Source organism: Macaca mulatta, chromosome 13 (assembly GCF_049350105.2).
Source record: "Macaca mulatta isolate MMU2019108-1 chromosome 13, T2T-MMU8v2.0, whole genome shotgun sequence".
NCBI classification, from domain to species: domain Eukaryota; kingdom Metazoa; phylum Chordata; class Mammalia; order Primates; family Cercopithecidae; genus Macaca; species Macaca mulatta.
In genome coordinates this window covers 96,073,155-96,094,443 of record NC_133418.1, presented here as the reverse complement: position 1 = coordinate 96,094,443, position 21,289 = coordinate 96,073,155, and the positions used below count along the sequence as shown (strand labels likewise).

At 43.3% G+C, this 21,289-nt stretch overlaps 1 protein-coding gene across 2 annotated transcripts in view; it reads left to right on the top strand.

Annotated features, from left to right (window-relative positions):
* WDR43 (WD repeat domain 43) overlaps window positions 1–21,289 on the top strand; it is a 259,278-nt gene that overhangs the window by 188,880 nt on the left and 49,109 nt on the right. Inside the window, exon 2 of one of the 2 annotated variants that reach the window (XM_077959804.1) lies at window positions 14,498–14,731. In XM_077959804.1, coding sequence (XP_077815930.1) covers window positions 14,507–14,731 — 225 coding nt within the window. In that variant the 5' untranslated portion in view covers window positions 14,498–14,506. Of the gene's footprint in view, window positions 1–14,474; window positions 14,732–21,289 lie in introns of those variants that run through there. The other variant, XM_015112006.3, reaches the window with a different exon arrangement.

Here is a 21,289-nt window from a genome sequence, read left to right as displayed (position 1 = left end):
GACTCTGTGTTCCCCTCTGTTGCCCAGGCTGAATTGTAGAGAGGTGATCCTAGCTCACGATAGCCTCGAACTCTTGGCAATTCTCCAACCTCAGCCTCACCGGTAGCTGGGACTGCAGGTACCCAACACTATGCCTGGCAAATTAAAAACATTAACACGTAATCTCACTGTGTCACCCAGGCTGGAGTGCAATGGCACGATCTCGTTTCACTGCAACCTCTGCCTCTCGGGTTCAAGTGATTCTCCAGCCTCAGCCACCCGAATTGCTGGGATTACAGGCACCCACCATCACACCCAGTTCCTTTTTGTATTTTCAGTGGAGACGGGATTTCACTATGTTGGCCAGGCTAGTCTCAAACTCCTGACCTCAAGTGATCTTCCCGCCTCTGCCTCCCAAAGTGCTGGGATTACAGGCATGAGCCACCAAGCCTGGCCTAAAAAATTTTTTTTTAGAGATGGCATCTCACTATGTCACTCAGACTGGTCTTGAACTCCTGGGATCAAGTGATTCTCTCACCTCAGTCTCCCAAAGTGCTGGGATTGCACGCATAAGCCATCGCAACTAGCCCTGGCTAACTTTTATTTATTTATTTTTCTTGTAGAGACAAGGTCTATGTTGTAAAAATGTTTTAATTTAGTTAATGTAATTAACAATATTCACTCACTTTTTTTTCCCCTTTTTTTGTGCTATGGTATCTATTATTAATTTATTTATCTTTTTTAACTGGCAGGGCTTCCTATGTGAAATCCAATAAAAGAAAATTACCAGCGTGTTTCTTTCGTGATCTTTATTATTATTTGTTTCATGTTATGATTATTACTAAACATATTTTTGTTTTGTAGAGGAGGATGATTTTAAAAAGATGATCCACTCAGGTGTTGGGTGTGCTAGCTACCACTGGAATGATTGGCTCTGGAACAGGCTCTTTTAATGCAGTGTGGGGAATGAAATGATAGCAATCCTACAAAGTGCGGACTCAGACAAGGATTCCCTAAGCAGGTGGGGCTTGAGGTGGGGGATCAAGAAAGACTTTCTTGTAATTTTTATGTTGATATAATTTAAAAAGGTGCCCAAAGGTCTCCCATACCTGTTTTCCACATTCCCCAACTTTTTACATTTTTTTCATCCCTTTGCTCTTTCTTTTCTTTTCTTTTTTCTTTTCTTTTTTTTTTTTTAAATTATTATTATTTTTTTTTACAGAGTTTCGCTCTTGTTGCCCAGGCTGGAGTGCAATGGCACGGTCTCAGGTCACTGCAACCTCCACCTCCTGGGTTCAAGTGATTCTCCTGCCTCAGCCTCCCGAGTAGCTGGGATTACAGGAATGTGGCACCACACCCAGATAACTTTTTGTATTTTTAGTAGAGACAGGGTTTCTCTAAGTTGATCAGGCTGATCTCGAACTCCTGACCTCAGGTGACCCACCTGCCTCGGCCTCCCAAAGTGCTGGGATTACAGGCATAAGCCACTGTGCCCGGCCCCATTTGCTTTTTCATTCTTTCTCTCTCACTTTCCTTCTCCCTCTCCCTCTCCCACTCTGTCTTCCTTTCCTCCCCGTCTTTCTCTATGCACATAACACACACATGAACACTTTTCTTACTGAACCATTTGAAAGTAGATTAGAGATATGGCATCCCTTTATCCCTAAATACTTCAGCAGGTACATCCTAAGAACAAGAACATGTTCCCACCTAACCACAGTACAGATTATCACATTAAGGACGTTTAACGTTGTTATACTATTATCTGATATAGACCACATTCAAATTTTGTCATTTTGCCCAATAATATCTTCCACAGTTTTTTCCAGCCCAGAATCCAATCCAGATTCACACATTTCATTTAGTTGTCATGTCTCTTTAGTCTTCTTTTATCTGGAAAAAAAAACAGCTCCTCAGCCTTGCTTTATTTTCTTGACCTTGACAGTTTTGAAGAGTACAGGTCAGTTGTTCCATACGATTCTCCTTGCTTTGGGTTGACTGACGTTTCTTCCTGATTAGATTTGGATTATGCATTTTTAGTAGAAATACCACTGAAGCCTCAGTGTGGTGACTCACACCTGTAATCCCAGGACTTTGGGAGGCTAAGGTGGGTGGATCACTTGAGCTCAGGAGTTTGAGACCAGCCTGAGCAACATAGTGAAACCCTATCTCTACTAGAAATATAAAAATTAGCCAGGTTTGGTGGTGTGTGCCTGTAGCTCCAGCTATTTGGGAAGCTGAGGTGGGAGGACCACTTGAGCCGGGGAGTTTGAGGCTACGCTCCAGCCTGGATGACAGAGTGAGACCCTGTCTTAATAAATAAATAAATAAACAAAAAGTTACTACTGAATTGAAGTTTTCCTTCATAAGACATCATATCAGGAGTCATATGTTGCTGGTTTGTACCTATATTGGTGATGTTAACTTTGATTGCTTAGTTAAGTCAGATTAATTATAATATCTCCACTGTAAAGTTACTATTTTGACTTTGTAAATTAGTAAGTAATTTATGGGAAGCTACATTGAGATTAGTTTTACAGTCACTGATGACTTTTTCTGTATTTATTATTAGCACTCTACTATAAAAAAAACCATTTTAGGAAAAGTTTTCCTTTTTTTGTTAAACTTCATTGAGGTTAATTTATATGCAATAAAATTTAACAATTGTAAGCTAAATTTTAATAAAATTTAGAAATATTTAGTAAGCAAACAATCCAGTGATTTTTAGTAATTTAATAAAATTGTGCAGTCATTACCACAAACCAACTTTATGTTACTATTCTTAATTTTTTTTGAGACAGAGTCTCCCTCTGTCCCCCAGGCTGCAGTGCATGGCATGATTGTAACTCGCTGCAGCCTTGAGCTCCTGGGCTCAAGGGATCCTTCTGCCTCAGCCTCTTGAGCAGCTCAGACTACAGGAGTGTGCCACCACACATGGCTAATTTTTTATTTTTTGTAGAGATAGGGTCTCACTACATTACCCAGGCAGATCTCAAATTCTTGGCCTCAAGTGATCCTCCTGCCTTGGCCTCTTAAAGTATTGGGATTACAGGCCTGAGCCACCCCAGCTGGCCACAGTCCAGTTTTAGAACATTTCTATTGGCTGTGCGTGGTGGCTAACGCCTGTAATCCCAGCACTTTGGGAGGCCGAGGCAGGCAGATCACCTGAGGTCAGGAGTTTGAGACCAGCCTGGCTAACGTGGTGAAACCCCATCTCTACCAAAAATACAAAAATTAGCCGGTTATGGCGGTGGGCGCCTGTAATCCCAGCTACTCAGGAGGCTGAGGCAGGAGAATTGCTTGAACCTGGGAGGTGGAGGTTGCAGTGAGCTGAGATCGCGCCATTGCACTCCAGCCTGAGAGACAGAGCAAGACTCCGTCTCAAAAAAAAAAAAAAAAAAAAGAACATTTCTATCATCGTAAAAAGCGCCCTCATGCCTGTTTACACTTCATCTCCGTTCCCACCCAGCCTAAGGCAATTATTCACCTGTTTTCTACCTCTAGAAATATGCCCTTTCTGAACATTTCATATAAATAGCATTGTACAATATGTAGTTGTTTTGTATCTGACTTCTTTTACTTAGCATAAGATTCTTGAGCTATATTCATTTTGTAGCATATATCAATACTTCATTTTTATTGCTGAATTATATATATATATATATATTTTTTTTTTTTTTGAGACAGAGTCTTGCTCTGTTGCCTAGGCTGGAGTGCAGTGGCACCATCTCAGTTAGTGCAGCCTCTTCCTCTTGGGTTCAAGCTATTTTCATGCCTCAGTCTCCCTAGCAGCTGGGATTACAGGCATGCACCACCACACCCAGCTAATTTTTGTATTTTTAGTAGAAATGGGTGTTCACCATGTTGGCCAGTCTGGTCTCGAACTCCTGACCTCAGGTGATCTGCATGCCTTGGCCTCCCAAAGTGCTGGGATTACAGGCTTGAGCCACCACGCCCAGCCTATTGCTGAATGATATTTTATTGTTTGGATATATCATATTTTGTTTATTCATTCACTAGTTGATAGACATTTGGATTGTTGATGGCTTTTTACTACAGAAATAATACTCCTGTGAACATTTATGTACAAGTTTTTGTATGGACATATGTTTTCATTTTTCTTGGGTAGATACTTAGAAGCAGAATTGCTGGGTTGTATGGGAAGTTCATGTTTAATTTTTAAAAAGAAACTACCAAAGTATTCTCCAAAGAGGCTGTACCTTTTCACATTTCCCCAAGCAATGAACAACGGTTCCGGTTTCTTTACATCCTCACCAACACTTGTTGTTGTCATCATCTTTTTTATTGTAGCCATCTTAGTGGGCATGGAATTGCATCTCATTAATGTTTTCACTTGCATTTCCTCAATGGCTAACTATGTTGAGCATTTTTCATGTGCTTATTAACTATTCATATGTCTGTGGTGAAATGTCTATTCGAGTTTTTTGCTGATTTTTAAACTGGTTGTTTACTTTCTTGTTTATTTATATATCTTTTGCATGCGGATATCAGTTGGCCCAGTACCATTTATTAAAAAGACTATTCTTGGCTGGGCGTGGTGGCTCATGCCTGTAATCCCAGCACTTTGGGGGGCCGAGGTGGGTGAATCACCTGAAGTCAGGAGTTCGAGACCAGCCTGGCCAACATGGTGAAACCCCGTCTCTACTAAAAATACAAAAATTTAGCTGGGTGTGGTGGGGCATGCCTGTAACCCCAGCTGCTTGAGGAGCTGAGGCAGGAGAATCGCTTAAACCCAGGAGGCAAAGATTGCAGTGAGCTGAGATTGTACCATTGCACTCCAGCCTGGGTAGCAGAGTAAGACTCTGTTTTTAAAAAAAAAAAAAAAAAAAGAAGCAGCAGCAGCAGCAGGTCAGGTCAGGATCTGGACTATGATGTTTGAGGCAATCCGTAGGGAGTGATGCTGGGGAGGTTGGCAGGGACCAGGTTATAAATAGTTTTATAATCCATATGTATTAAGCGGTATAGATTTTTTCCTGTACATGCCAGCAAGATTGGGAAGGAAGGGCTTAAAGTAGAGAGAGATGGCATGGTTACACTTACGATTTGCAAAGATCATACTTAGGTACCAGCCTGGAGGAAGAGAGTCCAATTAAAAGCAGTAGTGGCAGCTTAGGTGAGAGATGTAAAGGCTCAAATAAGAACAGAGGTGATAGAATTGGATGGAGGTAAGGGGATTGAATGAGGAGTTATTTAAAAGATAAAATAGAATCTGATGATTTACCTGATGTGTGTATGTGTTTGGGTAGAAGTGAGATGTGGGACTGGGGAATAAAGAGGACTGACTCCTGGCTTTCTACAGTGCTAACTGGACAGCTGGTGGTAGCACCAACTGACTCAAAGAATACAAAAGAATGAGCAGAATTAGGTCCAGCTGCGCAACCTAACATATAGTACTTGGAGAAGAAAGTTCATTTTCTCTCACCTAAATGAAGTGCAGCCACGGTGGCTCATACCTGTAATTCCAGCATTTTGGGAGGCCAAAGCAGAGGATTGCTTAAGCCCGGGATTTTGAGACCATCCTGGGCATAATAGTGAGACCTCTCCCTCCCCACACACACCATCCCTAAAAAAATAAACAATTATCCAGGTGTGGTGGTGCACACCTGTAGTTTCAGCTACTCAGTAGGCTGAGGAAGGTGGATTGCTTGAGTCCAGGAGGTTGAGACTGAAGTGAGCCATGACCATGCCACTACACTACAACCTGGGCAATAGAGTGGGATCCTATCTCAAAAACAAAAAACAAAAAACAAAACCAAAAGAAGTCCAAAGGACTTGGTCCAGGGCACATGTAATGCTTCTGGATTTCTAGGTCCTTCAGTCTTGTGGCTCTGCCATTCTCAGCGTGTTATTTTCTCTTCAAAGCCCATGTGGATGTTCCAGTCCTGGCTATCACATTTAGTTCCAGGGATTAATAATGAAAAAACAGTGAAGAAAAGCATACAGTCTCATTTTAAGAATATTGTTCTACAGTCCCATCTCACATGGGCTCACCTTATTTGAAAGAAGGCTGGACAGGCTGGGTGCGGTGGCTCACACCTGCAATCCCAGCACATTGGGAGGCCGAGGAGGGCGGATGACTTGAGGTCAGGAGTTCGAGACCAGCCTAGCCAACATGGTGAGACCCCATCTCTACAAAAAATACAAACATTAGCTGGGCATGGTGGCATGCACCTGTAATTCCAGCTACTCAGGAGGCTGAGGCAGGAGAATTGCTTGAACCCAGGAGGAGGAGGTTGCAGTGAGCCGAGATTGTGCCATTGCACTCCAGCCTAGGCAAGAGAGCAAAACTGTCTCAAAAAAAAAAAAAAAATGCTGGACAATGTAGTCTTTGTTATGGAAAGGTTTATGCCCAGGTAAAAATGGAAGGTTCCTTAATGTAGTAGAGAAATTTAGGGATAAATGGAATTTAGGGTACAATTAGTAGCCTCTGCAACAAGATGTTTTAGAGGGAATTACAGGGACTTCCATTAGGACTCATTGAGCTTAAACCACTCTTGGTGAATTGTCCATGTGCAAATGCCTTGCAGACAGTTGGATACGTGACTCCTTTTCCTAAAGTGTGATTCTCATAAATTCACTTGTCTGCCCCAAACTTTCAATGACTTTTTACTCCTTACGCTGGCATTCAGCACCAGGCTACACTTCCTTTCAAGGTACTAGCTGACAAAACCACCCCCTATTCTTTGAATGTGCCCCATCCTTTTTTGTTTGCATGCCTTTGCTCTTCTAGTACCTCCTGCCTGGAATGCCCTTTTGAGAACTCTTGTTCATACCTAATAAGTCTACCTCATTGGATCCTCAAAAACTGAATCAGATGTTACCATCTTCTAAATTCCTCTAAAAATTTGCCTACACTTCTGTGCTTATCATCTTCTGCTTTGTACCTAAAAAGCACTCAACAGGGCCTGGTGCAGTGGCTTACACCTGTAATCCTAGTGCTTTGGGAGGCTGAGGCAGGTGGATCACCCGAGGTCAGGAATTCAAGACCAGCCTGATCAACATGGTGAAAAACCCCGTCTATCCTAAAAATTAGCCGGGCGTGGTTGTGCACATCTTGCAGTCCCAGTGATTCAGGAGGCTGAGGCAGGAGAACTGCTTGAACCCGGGAGGTGGAGGTTGGAGTAAGCCGAGATCGCGCCACTGCACTCCAGTCTGTGCGGTAGAGTGAGACTCTGTCTCAAAAAGAAAAAAAAAAGCACTCAGCAAACATTGGTGAATTACATTGCCTTTGGCTTTGTTATTTGTCCCTCAAAGTGGCTGAAAGATCTATACGAGATTTTCTATGTGAGGAAACAATGTGCTTTGGACAAGGGTGAAATACCGCCTTTCTAAATGTCTTCGATGTGTTTCCTTAGACAGCTCTTCCCTGACCCCGTCCCTCCATGCCAGCCTACTTTCTCTTATGCCCTGTACTTTCCTTTGTTAGCACTTACCACAAGTACTCTTTATTTTTTGAGATGGAGTCTCACTCTGTTGCCCAGGTTGGAGTGCAGTGGCACCTGGCTCACTGCAACCTCCGCCTCCTGGGTTCAAGCCTCAGCCTCCCAAATAGCTCCTGCCTCAGCCTCCCAAATAGCTGGGATTGTAGGTGCCTACCACCACGCCCGGCTAATGTTTGTATTTTTAGTAGAGGCGGGGGTTTCACCATGTTGGTCAGGCTGGTTGACCTCAGGTGATATTCCCGCCTTGGTGTCCCAAAGTGCTGGGATAACAGGCATGAGCCACCGTGCCTGGCCTGAGTGTCATTTTAAAGGAAAGATTGGGATAGTAACTGGGGGGGAAGTGGAGTCAAAGGAATTTTTTTTTTTTTAAGAAAGGATAAATAATAGCATGTTGATATCTTGATGAGAGGGATGAAGTTCAGAGGTAAAAATGGATGCTCGCAGAGAGGGAAGGCTTTTTAGAGTCATATTCTTGACTAGGCAAGAGGGGATGGAACCTAGACCTGAAGTGCAGGGCAGCCTTTGCCAGGAGCATAGGCTGTTCACTCAGAGTAGCAGGAGAGATGGGGCACAGGTGGGTGGATTCTGTGGGACTGGAAGCTTGTGGAAGTCCTCTTGTGATTGCCTCTATTTTCCCAGGAAATAAGAAGCAAAGTCATTTGCTGGGAGTGAGGATGGAGGAGTAGGTTTGAGGCGACAGATGATATGAACTAGTGGAAATGAATGGACTAGAGTAACAGTTGTTTGATAACTGGGCAACATTAACTTCCCACGTGAATTTCAAGTGGATAAGAGTCAGAATCCCAGCACTTTGGGAGGCTGAGATGGGTGGACCGCTTGAGCTCAGGAGTTTGAAACCAGTTCAGGCAACATGGCAAAACTCTGTCTCTGAAAAAACAACAACAACAAAAAAAACCAAACAAAACAAAAAATGCAGCCGGGTGTGGTGGTGCGTGCCTGTAGTCTCAGCTACTTGGGAGGCCGAGGCGGGAGAACAGCTTGAGCCTGGGAGGCAGAGGTTGCAGTGAGCCAAGGTCACACCATTGCACTCCAGCATGGGTGACAGAGCGAGACCCTGTATCAAAACAGAAACAGGCCAGATGCGGTGGCTCACGCCTGTAATCTCAGCACTTTGGGAGGCCGAGGCGGGTGGATCACCTGAGATCAGGAGATCGAGACCATCCTGGCTAACATGGTGAAACCCCGTCTCTACTAAAAATACAAAAAAAACTTAGCCAGGCGTGGTGGCACGCACCTGTAGTCCCAGTTACTCAGGAGGCTGAGGCAGGAGAATTGCTTGAACCCAGGAGGTGGAGGTTACAGTGAGCCGAGATTGTGCCACTGAACTCCAGCCTGGGCAACAGAGAGAGACTCCGTCTCAAAAAAACAAAAAACAAAACAAAACAAAACAAAACAAAAAACAGAAAAGAAAACAAGTCGTAATAGAGTGGCTACGGCTTCTCTTTAGTGACCTTCAGGTGTTTGCAGTTGGATAGTTAGTCTTCCCCAGGCTTGTGGTTTTACCAAGGCAGGAACGTGATATGAGAAAGAGGCAGGGGAATTGAGGGTTATAATTATATAGTTTAAGTTACATAGAGAGGGAAGTGCAGCCATCAGAGAGAAGAAATGAAAGATGGTGAAAAGAATGTGGACTCAATGGTAGAAAGATGGGCTGGAGACTGAGAACTAGAGGGAGCAAACTGGAAAGATAGGAGTTGGTGGTAAGAGAGGGGGTGTGGAAATTGAGATTATGGAGTTGGTGCCATTATTGCAATGACAAGGTATGGGACATGACCATGGGAGGGATTGGCTGATGTAGGGTAGAGGCCAAGATTATTGAAGAGGAGCAAGTTAAGGAATTGATATGCTTGGATATGGGAGGGTCATACATGTGAACCCTACATGTACTCATTGGGTAAGATTGTCAGAACCCAAAGATAACTTGGGTTAGAAATCTAGCTCCTTTTCTACTTCCTAGCTCTTCTTAGTTTTCTTACGTGAAAAATGAAGATATTAATAGTTTCTACATTGCAGGGCTATTGTGAGGACTAAATGAATTAATACACATGAAACACTTAGAATAGAGAGTGACATATAGTAAGTGCACAATAAGCTTTTATTTTTATTTGCATATTTATGACTAACAAATCTGATAATTTTAGCTCAGAACTTTCTTCATGCAAACTCATATCTGCTCTTTTATAACAAAAATCCTTGAAGTAGTTGCCTATACTTATCTTCAGTTTTTCACCTCCCTTTTTCTCCTCTACCCTTCACAATAAAAATTTCCCCCTACCTCTCTACTAAGAATGTTTTCTTGTTGTTGTTTTGAGACAAGACCTCACTCGGTTGCCCAGGCTGGAGTGCAGTAGCAAGATCACCGCTCACTGCAGCCGTTACCTCCCCGGCTCAGGTGATCCTCCCACCTCAGCCTCCCAAGTAGCTGGGACCACAGGCACACTCCACCACACCTGGCTAATTTTCAATTTTTTTGTAGAGATGGGGTTTCTCCATGTTGCTTGGGCTGGTCTCGAACTCCTGGGCTTAAGTGATCCTCTTGCCTTGGCCTCCCAGAGTGCTAGGATTACAGGAGTGAGCTGCTGCACCTGGCCTAAAAATGCTTTTGAAGGCATCAATGACCCTGATCTTCCCAAGTCTACTAGTTAATTCTTAGTTTTCATCTTTGCTGCATTTGACATGGCTTTATCGTGTTTTGCTTCGGAAATTATAAAAATTTGGTTTCTGGGTCACCTCCTTCTCCTGGGTTTTCATCCTGCCTTGCTGTTTTCTCTTCTCAATCTCCTCTGCAAGATCCTCTTCCTCTCCCTGACCTCGAAAGATTGGCACAGCTTGGGGCTAAATTCTTTTCTATCTATACTAACGCTCAACATGATCATTCCAGTCCCACGGTTTCATATAGCATCTGTATGCTAATGCTTCCCAAACTCATATCTCTAACTGTGATGTTTTCTCCAAGTCCCAACTCATGTATCTTAACTTCTTGCTTGTTTTTTTTTTTTTCTTGAGACAGAGTCCCGCTCTGTCACCCAGGCTGGAGTGCAGTGGCTGGATCTCGGCTCACTGCAAGCTCTGCCTCCCGGGTTCACGCCATTCTCCTGCCTCAGCCTCCCGAGTAGCTGGGACTACAGGCGCCCGCCACCTCACCCGGCTAGTTTTTTTGGGTTTTTGTAGTAGAGACGGAGTTTCACCATGTTAGCCAGGATAGTCTCGATCTCCTGACCTCGTGATCCGCCTGTCTCGGCCTCCCAAAGTGCTGGGATTACAGGCTTGAGCGACCGCATCCGGCCTATATCTTAACTTCTTATTGAACAACCCTACTTGAATGTATAGTAGGTATCGCAAACTTAACTATCCAAAACTGATTACATTCTAGTCAGGGAAGCAGATAATAAACACATTTAAAAATGAATCTCTAGGCTAGGTGCAGTGGCTCACACCTGTAATCCTAGCACTTTGGGAGGCTGAGGTCGGCAGATCACCTGAGGTCAGGAGTTCGAGACCAGCCTGGCCAACACGGTGAAATCCTGTCTCTACTAAAATACAAAAATTAGCTGGGCATGATGGCGGATGCCTGTAATCCCAGCTACTCGGGAGGCTGAAATGGGAGAATCACTTGAACCCAGGAGATGGTGGTTTCAGTGAGTGGAGATTGCGCCACTGCACTCCAGTCTGGGTGGCTGAGCAAGACTCCATTTCAAAAAAAAAAAAAAGAATCTTTATTTCAGCTAGTGCAAAGTGCTACAAGGAGAAATAAAGCAGAGAAAGGAAATGAGAGCTTAAGTATTCGAAGGAATTAGGAAAAGCCTCACTCAGGCCCTGCCAGGTCAGAAGGAAGGGCAGTCAGTGTGCAGAGAACAGCAAGTGCAAACATTGATCTCCATTCCACTCAAAACTCTTTCCCCAATTGAGCTAATGGTATCACTATTCACTTATTTGCCCAGGCATCAGAGTCAGTCTTCATCCATCTGTTTTCCTCACCCTTCACAATCAATTCATGTAGCAATTCCTGTTGGCTCTAACTTCAGATTATATTTGGAATCCGATCATTTTTCGCTACCTTCATTGCTTTCATCAGAGTCCTACCAATCATTGCCCTTGTTCCGACTACTACTCCACAGCCTTCTACCTTGTCTTTCTGCTTTCATTCTTGCCTACAGACTTCATCTAGCAGCCAGGAGGTCTTTCAATAATATAAATCAGATCATGTTATTTCATTGCTCAAAACTGCAGTGGGGCGGGATGCGGTGGCTCACACCTGTAATTCCAGCACTTTGGGAGGTCAAGGCAGGAGGATCCCTTGAGTGCAGGAGTTCGAGACTAGCCTGGGCAACACAGAAAGACCCCATCTCTTAAAAAAAAAATAAAAAAAAAAACAACTCTCCAGTGGCTTATTTCTATCATACTTAGAATAAAATCCAAATACTTTAATTAACAAGGTACTAAATAATCTGGCTCCCTCTGAACTCAGCTACTACCTTTGATTTTTCTAGTTGTCACTATCTACCCTAAGTTTCTCCAAAGCTTTTTCTTTCAATTAGTCAAGGTCTTTGTTGCCTCAGTCTTTGCACTTGCTATTCTTTCCACATTGACTGCTCTTCCTTCTGATCTTGCATGGTCTGAGTGAGGCTGTCCCTAATTCCTTCCAATACTTAAACTCTATTTTCCCTCTTTATTTCTCTTTATAGCAGCTTGCACTAGCTGAAATACAGTTTTATTTGTTTGTTTATTATGTGCTTCCCTGACTAGAATGTAAGCTTCATGAAAGCAGGAATCTTGTCTCTCATGATCACTGGTGGATTCCTGGTACCCTAAAACAGTGCCTGGCACATAGCAGGCATTCAGTTTGTTTGAGTGACTGAATGAATCCAAGTGCCAAATTAGATGTCTCAAATTTAGCATTCCCAGACTAAAGACACTATCATCTTCTTGCACAAAAATCTTCCAGGATTCACTGTCCTAAGTGAATTGGGTCACCAACCAGTCTCTCCCAGTAAAAGCTCAGTAAGTAATCCTTGGCCCTTTCTCCCTCTCTCCCTTGGCCACTTGAAATCTGGCTCATTGTACATAATAAACATCTCTTGAAACTTCCTTGCATCGCCATTTCTCGAAGCCACTCACCATCATCTCCACCTGGGTTTTCGAGCCTCCAACCTAGCTTCCTCCTAACACATTCATTACACTGTCTCCATGTAATCTTTCTAAAATGCAAATCTTGGCCAGGCGCAGTGGCTGGTGCCTATAATCCCAGAACTTTGGGAAGCTGAGGCGGGTGGATTACTTGAGGTCAGGAGTTCGAGACCAGCCTGGCCAACACGGTGAAACCCTGTCTCTACAAAAATACAAAAATTAGCTGAGTGTGGTGGCGCACGCCTGTAATCCCAGCTACTCGTGAGGCTGAGGCAGGAGAATGGCTTGAACCAGAAGGTGGAGGTTGCAGTGAGCTGAGATTGTGCCATTGCACTCCAGCCTGGGCACAGTGAGACTCTGCCTCAAAAAATAAAAACAAACAAGAAAACAAAACAAAACAATACAATAAAATGCAAATCTCACCATGCCATTCCATAGCTGTAAAAGCTTGAGCCTTTCAATGGCCCTGAGAGTGGTTTTTATCTTTCCTGGCAGGCAATAAGCTCTGTGTGGGCAGAACAGTACCTGGCATTCCTTTAATTAGAATGCATTGATTTGGTGAAATCTTTAAGAGAAACATAAAAATCTACCCCGCCCCCCCCTTTTTTTTTTGGATACAGGATCTCACTCTGTCACCCAGGCTAGAGTGCAGTGGAGCAGTCATAGCTCACTGTGGCCTCGACCTCGTGGGCTCAAGCCATCCTCCTCCCTCAGCCTCCAGACTATGGGCGCGTGCCTAAAAATGTCTATTTGATATAGCAACATGAGATAAATCTGGAGAAACAGGAGTGAATAGCCGTTTCAATCATTACTTTTACATTATTATAATTGAATAAATTGTTGTGTTGTAAATGATTACAGCCTGGAAATGAATAGGGGAAAACGGAAGCAGTTGTTACAATCATCATGAATTGGAAAGTGAAGATTTCTTCTTATTTATTTATTTATTTATTTATTTTTGGACAGAGTCTCGCTCTGTTACCTAGACTGGAGTGCAGTGGCGTGACGATCTCGGCTCACTGCAACCTCCACCTCCCGGGTTCAAGGATTCTCCTGCCTCAGTCTCCCGAGTAGCTGGGACTACAGGAGCGCGCCACCACTCCCGGTTAATTTTTGTATTTTCAGTAGAGATGAGGTTTCGCCATTTTGCCTAGGTTGGTCTCACCTTGGGCGATCTGCCCGCTTTGGGCCTCCCAGAGTGCTGCGGTAACAGGCGTAAGCCACCGCGCTCGGCTGAAGATTTCCTTTAAACCTTTCGTTCTACCTTATCATTTTTAAAAAAGTTTTTAAAATTATTATTTATTTATTTTTGAGACGGAGTTTCCCTCTTGTTGCCCAGAGCTGGAGTGCAATGGCGCGATCTTGGCTCACTGCAACCTCCACCTCCCGAGTTCAAGCGATTCTCCTGCCTCAGCCTCCCGAGTAGCTGGGATTACAGACATGCGCCACCACGCCCGGCTAATTTTTTAATTTTTAGTAGAGACGGGGGTTTCTCCATGTTGGTCAGGCTGGTCTCGAACTCCTGATCTCAGGGTCTCCGCCCGCCTCGGCCTCCCAAAGTGTTGTGATTACAGGCGTGAGCCACCGCGCCCGACCGTCTTTCTTTCTTTCTTTTTTTTTTTTTTTAAAGGAACGGGACTTGATCTTGATTCTACAATTACTTTCTCCCATACTCCCACGCCCGCCCCAGAACAAGTTAGCAGCAGGCCCTAACGGGCCACCGTCCACAGGGTGGCTCCGTCCACAGGGTGGCTCCGTCCGAAGCTCTCCCGCGACGCGAAAAGCCACCCCCTCAGACCCCGGCGCTCCCTCAGCCCCCGGCGCTCCCTCCGCCTCACTTCCTCCTCCAGGCCCCGCCCCGCGCCGGTGCGCCTGCGCACGGACGAACACGTGGCTGTAGTGGGGCCAGAGCAGCAATGGCGGCGGGCGGCGGCGGTAGCGGCGACCCCCTTGCCCCGGCTGGGGTCCCTTGCGCCTTCTCCCCGCACAGCCAGGCCTACTTCGCTTTGGCCTCTACCGACGGTCACCTACGAGTATGGGAGACGGCCAACAACCGGCTGCACCAGGAGTACGTGCCTTCCGCGCACCTCAGTGGTACCTGCACCTGTCTGGCCTGGGCGCCAGCGCGGCTGCAGGCCAAGGTAAAGCGAGCGGGACAGCGCGGGGCTGGCGCCTTCCCGGGCTCGGCTTCGGGCCTCCGGGCCGGGTGGCGCGTGGCCGGGCATCGCGCGTGGCTCTCGGCGGCCCGGGGCGAGAAGGCACGGAGCGCGGCATCGGCGCGCACTGGGCCCAAGCCGCCAGCCCCGCGTGCGGCCTGCAGTGAGGGAGGGCGCAGCTCGACTCGGCCAGTCGCGTATCCGAGCCCTGCCGGCTGGCTCTATGCGGCCTGGGCCCCACTCTTGACGGGCAGCCATGTTCGCCGAGTCCCCTGGTCCCGCTGGGGCGGCTTTCTTCTGCCGGACCTTGCTCATCAGAGTCCTGGTTTTTGATAGAGCCCCATCTTGGGACTATCTAACTTTCCTCTTTCTCTGATCCAGCTCATCGGTTTTGCTCTGGGCAGTTGGTGTGGACTAGTCTGTACTTGCTTCCGGACCTTCCCCCTCCTGCCCCCCCCTTTGGGTGCCGGCTCACCACGTGTTCTTGTCCACATCCAGGTCGTGGGACTCTCAACTCTTAACTTTTGCCTTTCCCAGGCACCTCTGGATTCTCAGCCTTTTGAACTCGCTGCTTTTTTATTTTAACATCTGCTCGCCCCTCCCGCCCCGCTTTCAAGCCCATCACACCACTCCCCACCCACCCCAATCTGAAGTCTGTGTTAGGATGTGGAGGTAAAGTGAAGTAGTAGCTTGATTTCGTGAATGTTTCATGAGGCCAGATGAAGTTACCCTTAGATGGAAAACTGCCGAGTTAGGCAAAGCTTTTCATTGTTAGGGACCCGTGTCAGGTAAATGCCATTCACAGTTGAGTCACTCAGCTCCATCTCTCTAACTCAGCACGCACGTGGTTATTGCATTCATAGAGTAGCCAAACCGAATCACTGCAAATTGATTTGGAAGCATCAGGTATCCTGAGGTGTGTGGTGTGAGCTGTTTCAGTATGGAGAACTGCAAAAGCTCGTATTTAGGATAGATCTTACTCTCTTTGACGACCTGGGAAACCTGCTAAATTTTTGGGTTGGGAGAAGGGATACATCTAAGTTGCTATACTTTGGATATGTTCAGATATTTTTCAAATTTTACACTACGTTTTCATAGTTTATTCTGTTGATTCATAAAGTAAACCTATTAAGGCTTATAAGTCAAACACAAAACTTAAAAAAATCAGTTTTTATTGTTAAAATTACAGTGCTCTGCTTATCTTTTATTTTCAAAGTTTTCTGTGTTTGTATTTTAACAGTCCTGCAAAATGATAGTAATACTAATGCTGAGAGAAATACGGAGCAGTGGTTAGGTAGGTGCATGGACCCGAGCTAGCTATACTGTCTATATTTGATTCCAGCCTCTGCTTCATAGTGGTAATTGCGCCTCTGGTTCCTCATTTGTAAAATGAGGATAATAATACCTACTTCATAGAGTGGTTGTGGAGATTAATATATTTAATAATGCAGAGAACACTTAGAATAGTTCTTGACAGGTAAGTGCTTTAAGTGTTAAGTATTATTAATGTCTGATATTTGTATGGTTAGTCCTGAAATGTTGATAAGGAAGGAACTTTCTACCTTGTTTGGGGGGAAGAAACAAACTCTGGGAAACTAAGCAACTTGAATAAAGTAAAAAATGGAACCAGGATTAAAACTCAGGTCCTTGAGAGCCCAGTTCTTGGTTATCTGCAAAAAATAGTTAATATTAGGTTGGAAAAAATGTCACCCACTTTGCTTTTTTCTTGACTTTCAGTTGCATTGTATGCCCAAGAGAAGTTTCCTAACCTCATATTAAAAGTCATAATTTTGGAATATGTGCAACACTATGGTAAATTAGAAAAATAACTGGATTTGAGTTCATAACCAAGACTCAAAACTTGTTTTGTCGTATTGAGCAAGTTGTTTTAATTTTGAGGACCTCATTGACAAATGAGAGTTGAGCTACATTAAACAAATTTTTTTTTTTAGATTTCAGCGTCGAATGACTTGACCCAAGCCTTAATAACCAATAAAGGAGTGTGGCCTCTAGAGTCAAGGTGCCCCGAACTCCTGGTCCAGTGCCCTAATTTTGTTACTCTTCGGTCTTGAGTCACAGAACTGAGAGAGCTGGAAGGAATGTAGAGACATTCCCTACTTTGAGGGTGTGTCCTCTTGGAGCATCAGTTTGACTTAAAAACCAAGGAGAGGCAGTTTTCTTGTATTAAAATAAACTTGCACATATATTATGGTATAAAATTAAAAAGTCGTATGTCTTATCTTAGAAAAAAAGGCACATGTTAAGGTGCTCTCATCTTACAAAACCCTTTCTTTTATTTTACATCTTTGAGGCTTAGTGTATGAGGCATGAAAAGGGTATACTCTGAACCCACTTTCCAGCATTTTGTTAAGGTCCTGGTATATGATGGCGTATAGTACTCTCAAATTTGAAAGAGAAGTAACATCATCCACCTTTTAGGATCCTCAGGATCAAATTAGGCAGTGTATGTGACTGGTGTAGCATGGCCTAGCATGTAATAAGTGGCTTAATGTTATTATTGAATGAATCTGGACTCATTTTACCATTTAATATGGCATTTAATATGGTAAATCAGTTTGTAAGAAAAGTAGTCTACCTTTGGTTTAGTAATTGTCAGTTTGCTACCCAAAGACAAAGTGTGGTGATGATAACTCATCAATGGAGAAAGATAGATAGTGTTGGGTTTCTTGGGTAATGGGTTAAGTTTGTGGTTCACGAGTGTTTAGAACAATTAGATTCTCACCTCTTGTTGGTCACAGAATGATTACAGTACTTTACATTCATGCCACAATAGTTTTTAGAGGGTTTTCATATGTTATGTAGCTGAGCACTCCATTTGGTCTTTGGAGCCAGGGGTAAGAGGACCTTTAATGAGGACAAGAAAATAGGAAAGTGCAAAAATACAAGTGGATGGACTCTATCTAGATGGATACTATTTTTAAGAGTTCCTCAAGTTTATGTGTGTAAACTGAGGCAGAAATGTTAATTATATTCTCTACCAAAGCCACACAGTACAGTGGCTCAGCCAACTAGGAACCGATGCTGCTGTTTGTCTTCAAACTTTTGAAAGTCTTCCAACTTTTCTGCTTTTCCTTCTCTAACAGACCTGTCTGCTATTGGCTGTCGTAGTAAATGTGTTTATACTGCTTTGCTGTCACTGCAATTAGGATGACCCTGTACAGCTTAGTACTTGTTGAATGAAGCACATGGCATTTCAGACATTGGACAGGATAGCTGAGCTGGGTGTCTGCATTACCATCCCTTAGAGATGTAAGACAGTTCACATGTCTGTCTTGAGGTCTTGCTAACAGTTAAACTTCCTAAGAAGTAAAGGTTGCAGATAGATCTGATTGGCAGAAATAGAAGTTTCTATGTATTAGGACTTAATTGATTTGTTATAAATGCTGTATGTGATTTTATGTAAAAACTTACACACATACAGTGGCAGTGAGGTAGATCAAGAAACTTACATGCAGTGGCAGTGAGGTAGACGAAGAAATGGATTAGGAGACTAATTGCAGAATGAAACTTGAAACTTGGCATACTTTTTGGTGTCTAGAGTTCAGTATTTTTCAGAGCAGATTTTGATCCATTAGTGAAGTGTGTAATAAATTTAGTGGATTGTAACATTAAAAAAAAAAAGAATTGAAAGTATCAGTACTGCTAGCCATGGGAAACTTCTCTGTGAAACTTGTTTCTATACATGTATTTTTATGAGAGTGTAGTGACTCTGCATGTAAAACTCCTTTCTCTGGGATCTCAGTCTAAAAAGTCATTACTTTAATTACTGTACAAATTCAGACTTCTCATAACCTGAATGTGCTTTTTTTCTGTCTTCATCCCATCTGTACAACTCCTTGCTTTTATAAATCATGCACATGCGCCATTCGGATTCTCCCTCAGCCTTATTGTTTCTGGATCAAATGCTGATAATGGATCAAATGCTGATAAGCTTTTCTTGTAAGACAGGTTTCAGTATTATTCATTGCTTAACTCAGTCTCTTCATGGTGGAAAAGACGCCTTAGTCTGAGAAATCACCTCCTTGGGATATCCACTCCTGGTGCCTTCAGGAATTGAGATTTTCCAGTTACAAATATATGAACTAAATTTTTTATCTTACCTTTTTATTACTTTACATATTTATCTGTATAATCTGTGCTGGGCACTTAAGAGGAAGCATAACTGACTGACTAAGGTGTAAAAGAAGAAATACGCTTCTTATTTGCCTTGTCTAATGCAGGGTATGACGTGTGTCTTAAGGGAAAGAAATTTCCGTGGAGGAGGTGGTATTTGAGGTGCGCCTTAAAACATGGATAGGATTTTTAACTAATGAAAATTGATGTGAGTAGGAAAGGTCCACTCCCAAGTGAAGGGAAAAGCAAAAGCAAAATGGGAAAATGTGTGTATAGGGAGTGTTAATGTAAGGGCGGAATTGGAGATAAGACTGGAGAAGGTGGGTTGAAGGCAAATTGTGGATGCTTTTGAATGCCATAGAACTGTTCATATTGATTTATTCTCTGGAGAGTCATTGAAGTTTTTTGATTACGGGAATAACATGTTTAGATAGTAAATGCGAACAGAAGTTTGTGATCTATAATCAGCACTAAACTCTTGGTTTCAAAAATGTTTGGTATGGGTAATACTTGGAATATTAGTTTTCATTAAAATGTACATTGGTTATATACACTTCTGGTCTGATTGATGTGTTACCTTTTTAGGTATGCTCATCCTGCTGAATAAAGACTATCCAACCTGAAAAATAAATGAGTCGTGAGTTCTTTGAGTTTAATAAACTGGAGTATTATTTAGGTTGAGACCAGTGATCCTCAAAGTTGGTCATAAATCTTGTAGATATTCTTTCTGCCTGCCCCTGCTTGCTTGTACCAAAAAATACAGAGATTTGCAGATGCAGAAATTAAGGCTTTGACTATGGTATATTTGACATAGGCTATGTAAATTTCTAAAATTTTTTTGTGCTTTTTAATGGAAATTCAAATTGTCTATAAAGCATATGCATATTTGGGCTTATCTTTGTTTCACACATTGAGAAACTTCCATTTAGATAGTTTTGATTTGGAAAAACCAAGAGTAGAAGAAAGATTTCCTGGAATCTTTTTTTGTTTTGTTTTGTTTGAGATAGAGTCTCTTGTTGCTCAGGCTGGAGTGCAGTGTAAGGATCTTGGCTCACTGCAACCTCTGCCTCCCGGGTTCAAGCAATTCTCTGCCTCCCAAGTAGCTGGGATTACTGGCGCCCACCACCACTCCCAGCTAATTTTTTTAGTATTTTTAGTAGAGATGGGGTTTCACCATTTTGGCCAGGCTGGTCTTGAACTCCTGACTTCGTGATCCACTTGCCTCAGCCTCCCAAAGGAGTGAGCCACCGTGCTCAGCCTTCTTGAAGTCTTTTAAAAAAGATGAATCTTTTCCTGCTGAGATGGTACTAGGTTGATGAACTTCCACCCACTTTCCTTGCCTGAAATAGGTGTTTGTATTTATAACCTTACACAGAAATTATATTTGCCCCTGAAATCATTGAAAGGTAGTTTTAGAAATTCATGTAACTGAAGCCGGTACCTAGAACACTGCTAAAGCTGAGGTTTCAATGTTTCAACAAATTAAATGAGACCATCAGACTTCTTGTTCTTTGGCTTTTAATTGTAACTTCTCTTTTGTGTTTATTAATACATTTCTAAGGACTTGCAAGATGTATATTATTTTTCCTGTAAGTAGAAGGTTATCTTTTTTTGTTAGACTGCATTTTGTTAATCTAAGTGTGTCCAATGAGTCAAATTCTTTAAATGTAACATCCCTCTAGGATAACTAAAAGAAAAAAATGGGAAGTGCTTTTTATTTTTATTTTTATTTTTACTTTTTTTGAGACCGAGTGTTGCTCTGTCTCCCAGGCTGGAGTGCAGTGGTGCAATCTTGGCTCACTGCAAGCTCCGCCTCCTGGGTTCATGCCATTCTCCTGCCTCAGCCTCCCGAGTAGCTGGGACTATAGGCGCCCGCCACCACGCCCAGCTAATTTTTTGTATTTTTAGTAGAGACAGGGTTTCACCGTGTTAGCCAGGATGGTCTCCATCTCCTGATCTCATGATCTGCTCGCCTCGGCCTTCCAAAGTGCTGGGATTACAGACATGAGCCACCGTGCCCGGCTGGGAAGTGCTTTTTAACTCTGTTCCCTGATACTCTTTATGCACTAGTAACGTTGTGGTTGTCATTGGTTGTTTTTGAATTAAGACAGATTTTTACGTGTCTTGGGCTGTGTGTGTGCCCATGCATGCTGTAGAGCTAAGATCCTACACTATTAAGAAGAAGATATTCTCTTTTCTATGGCATTGGCTTGTTTTACAGTGAAAGAATGGATTTCTCAGAACTTTATGCTAAAAACATATAGGCTGGTGAGCTGTAATTTAAAAAAACACGGAAGAGAACTTCTGAAATCATAATAAATATTCAGCATTATAAACTGATGTAGTGCTTTTAAGTTAGAGTCATTGTCTTTTTGTTGGGTAGGCATGAGCTGTTAGCATCACTTTTGA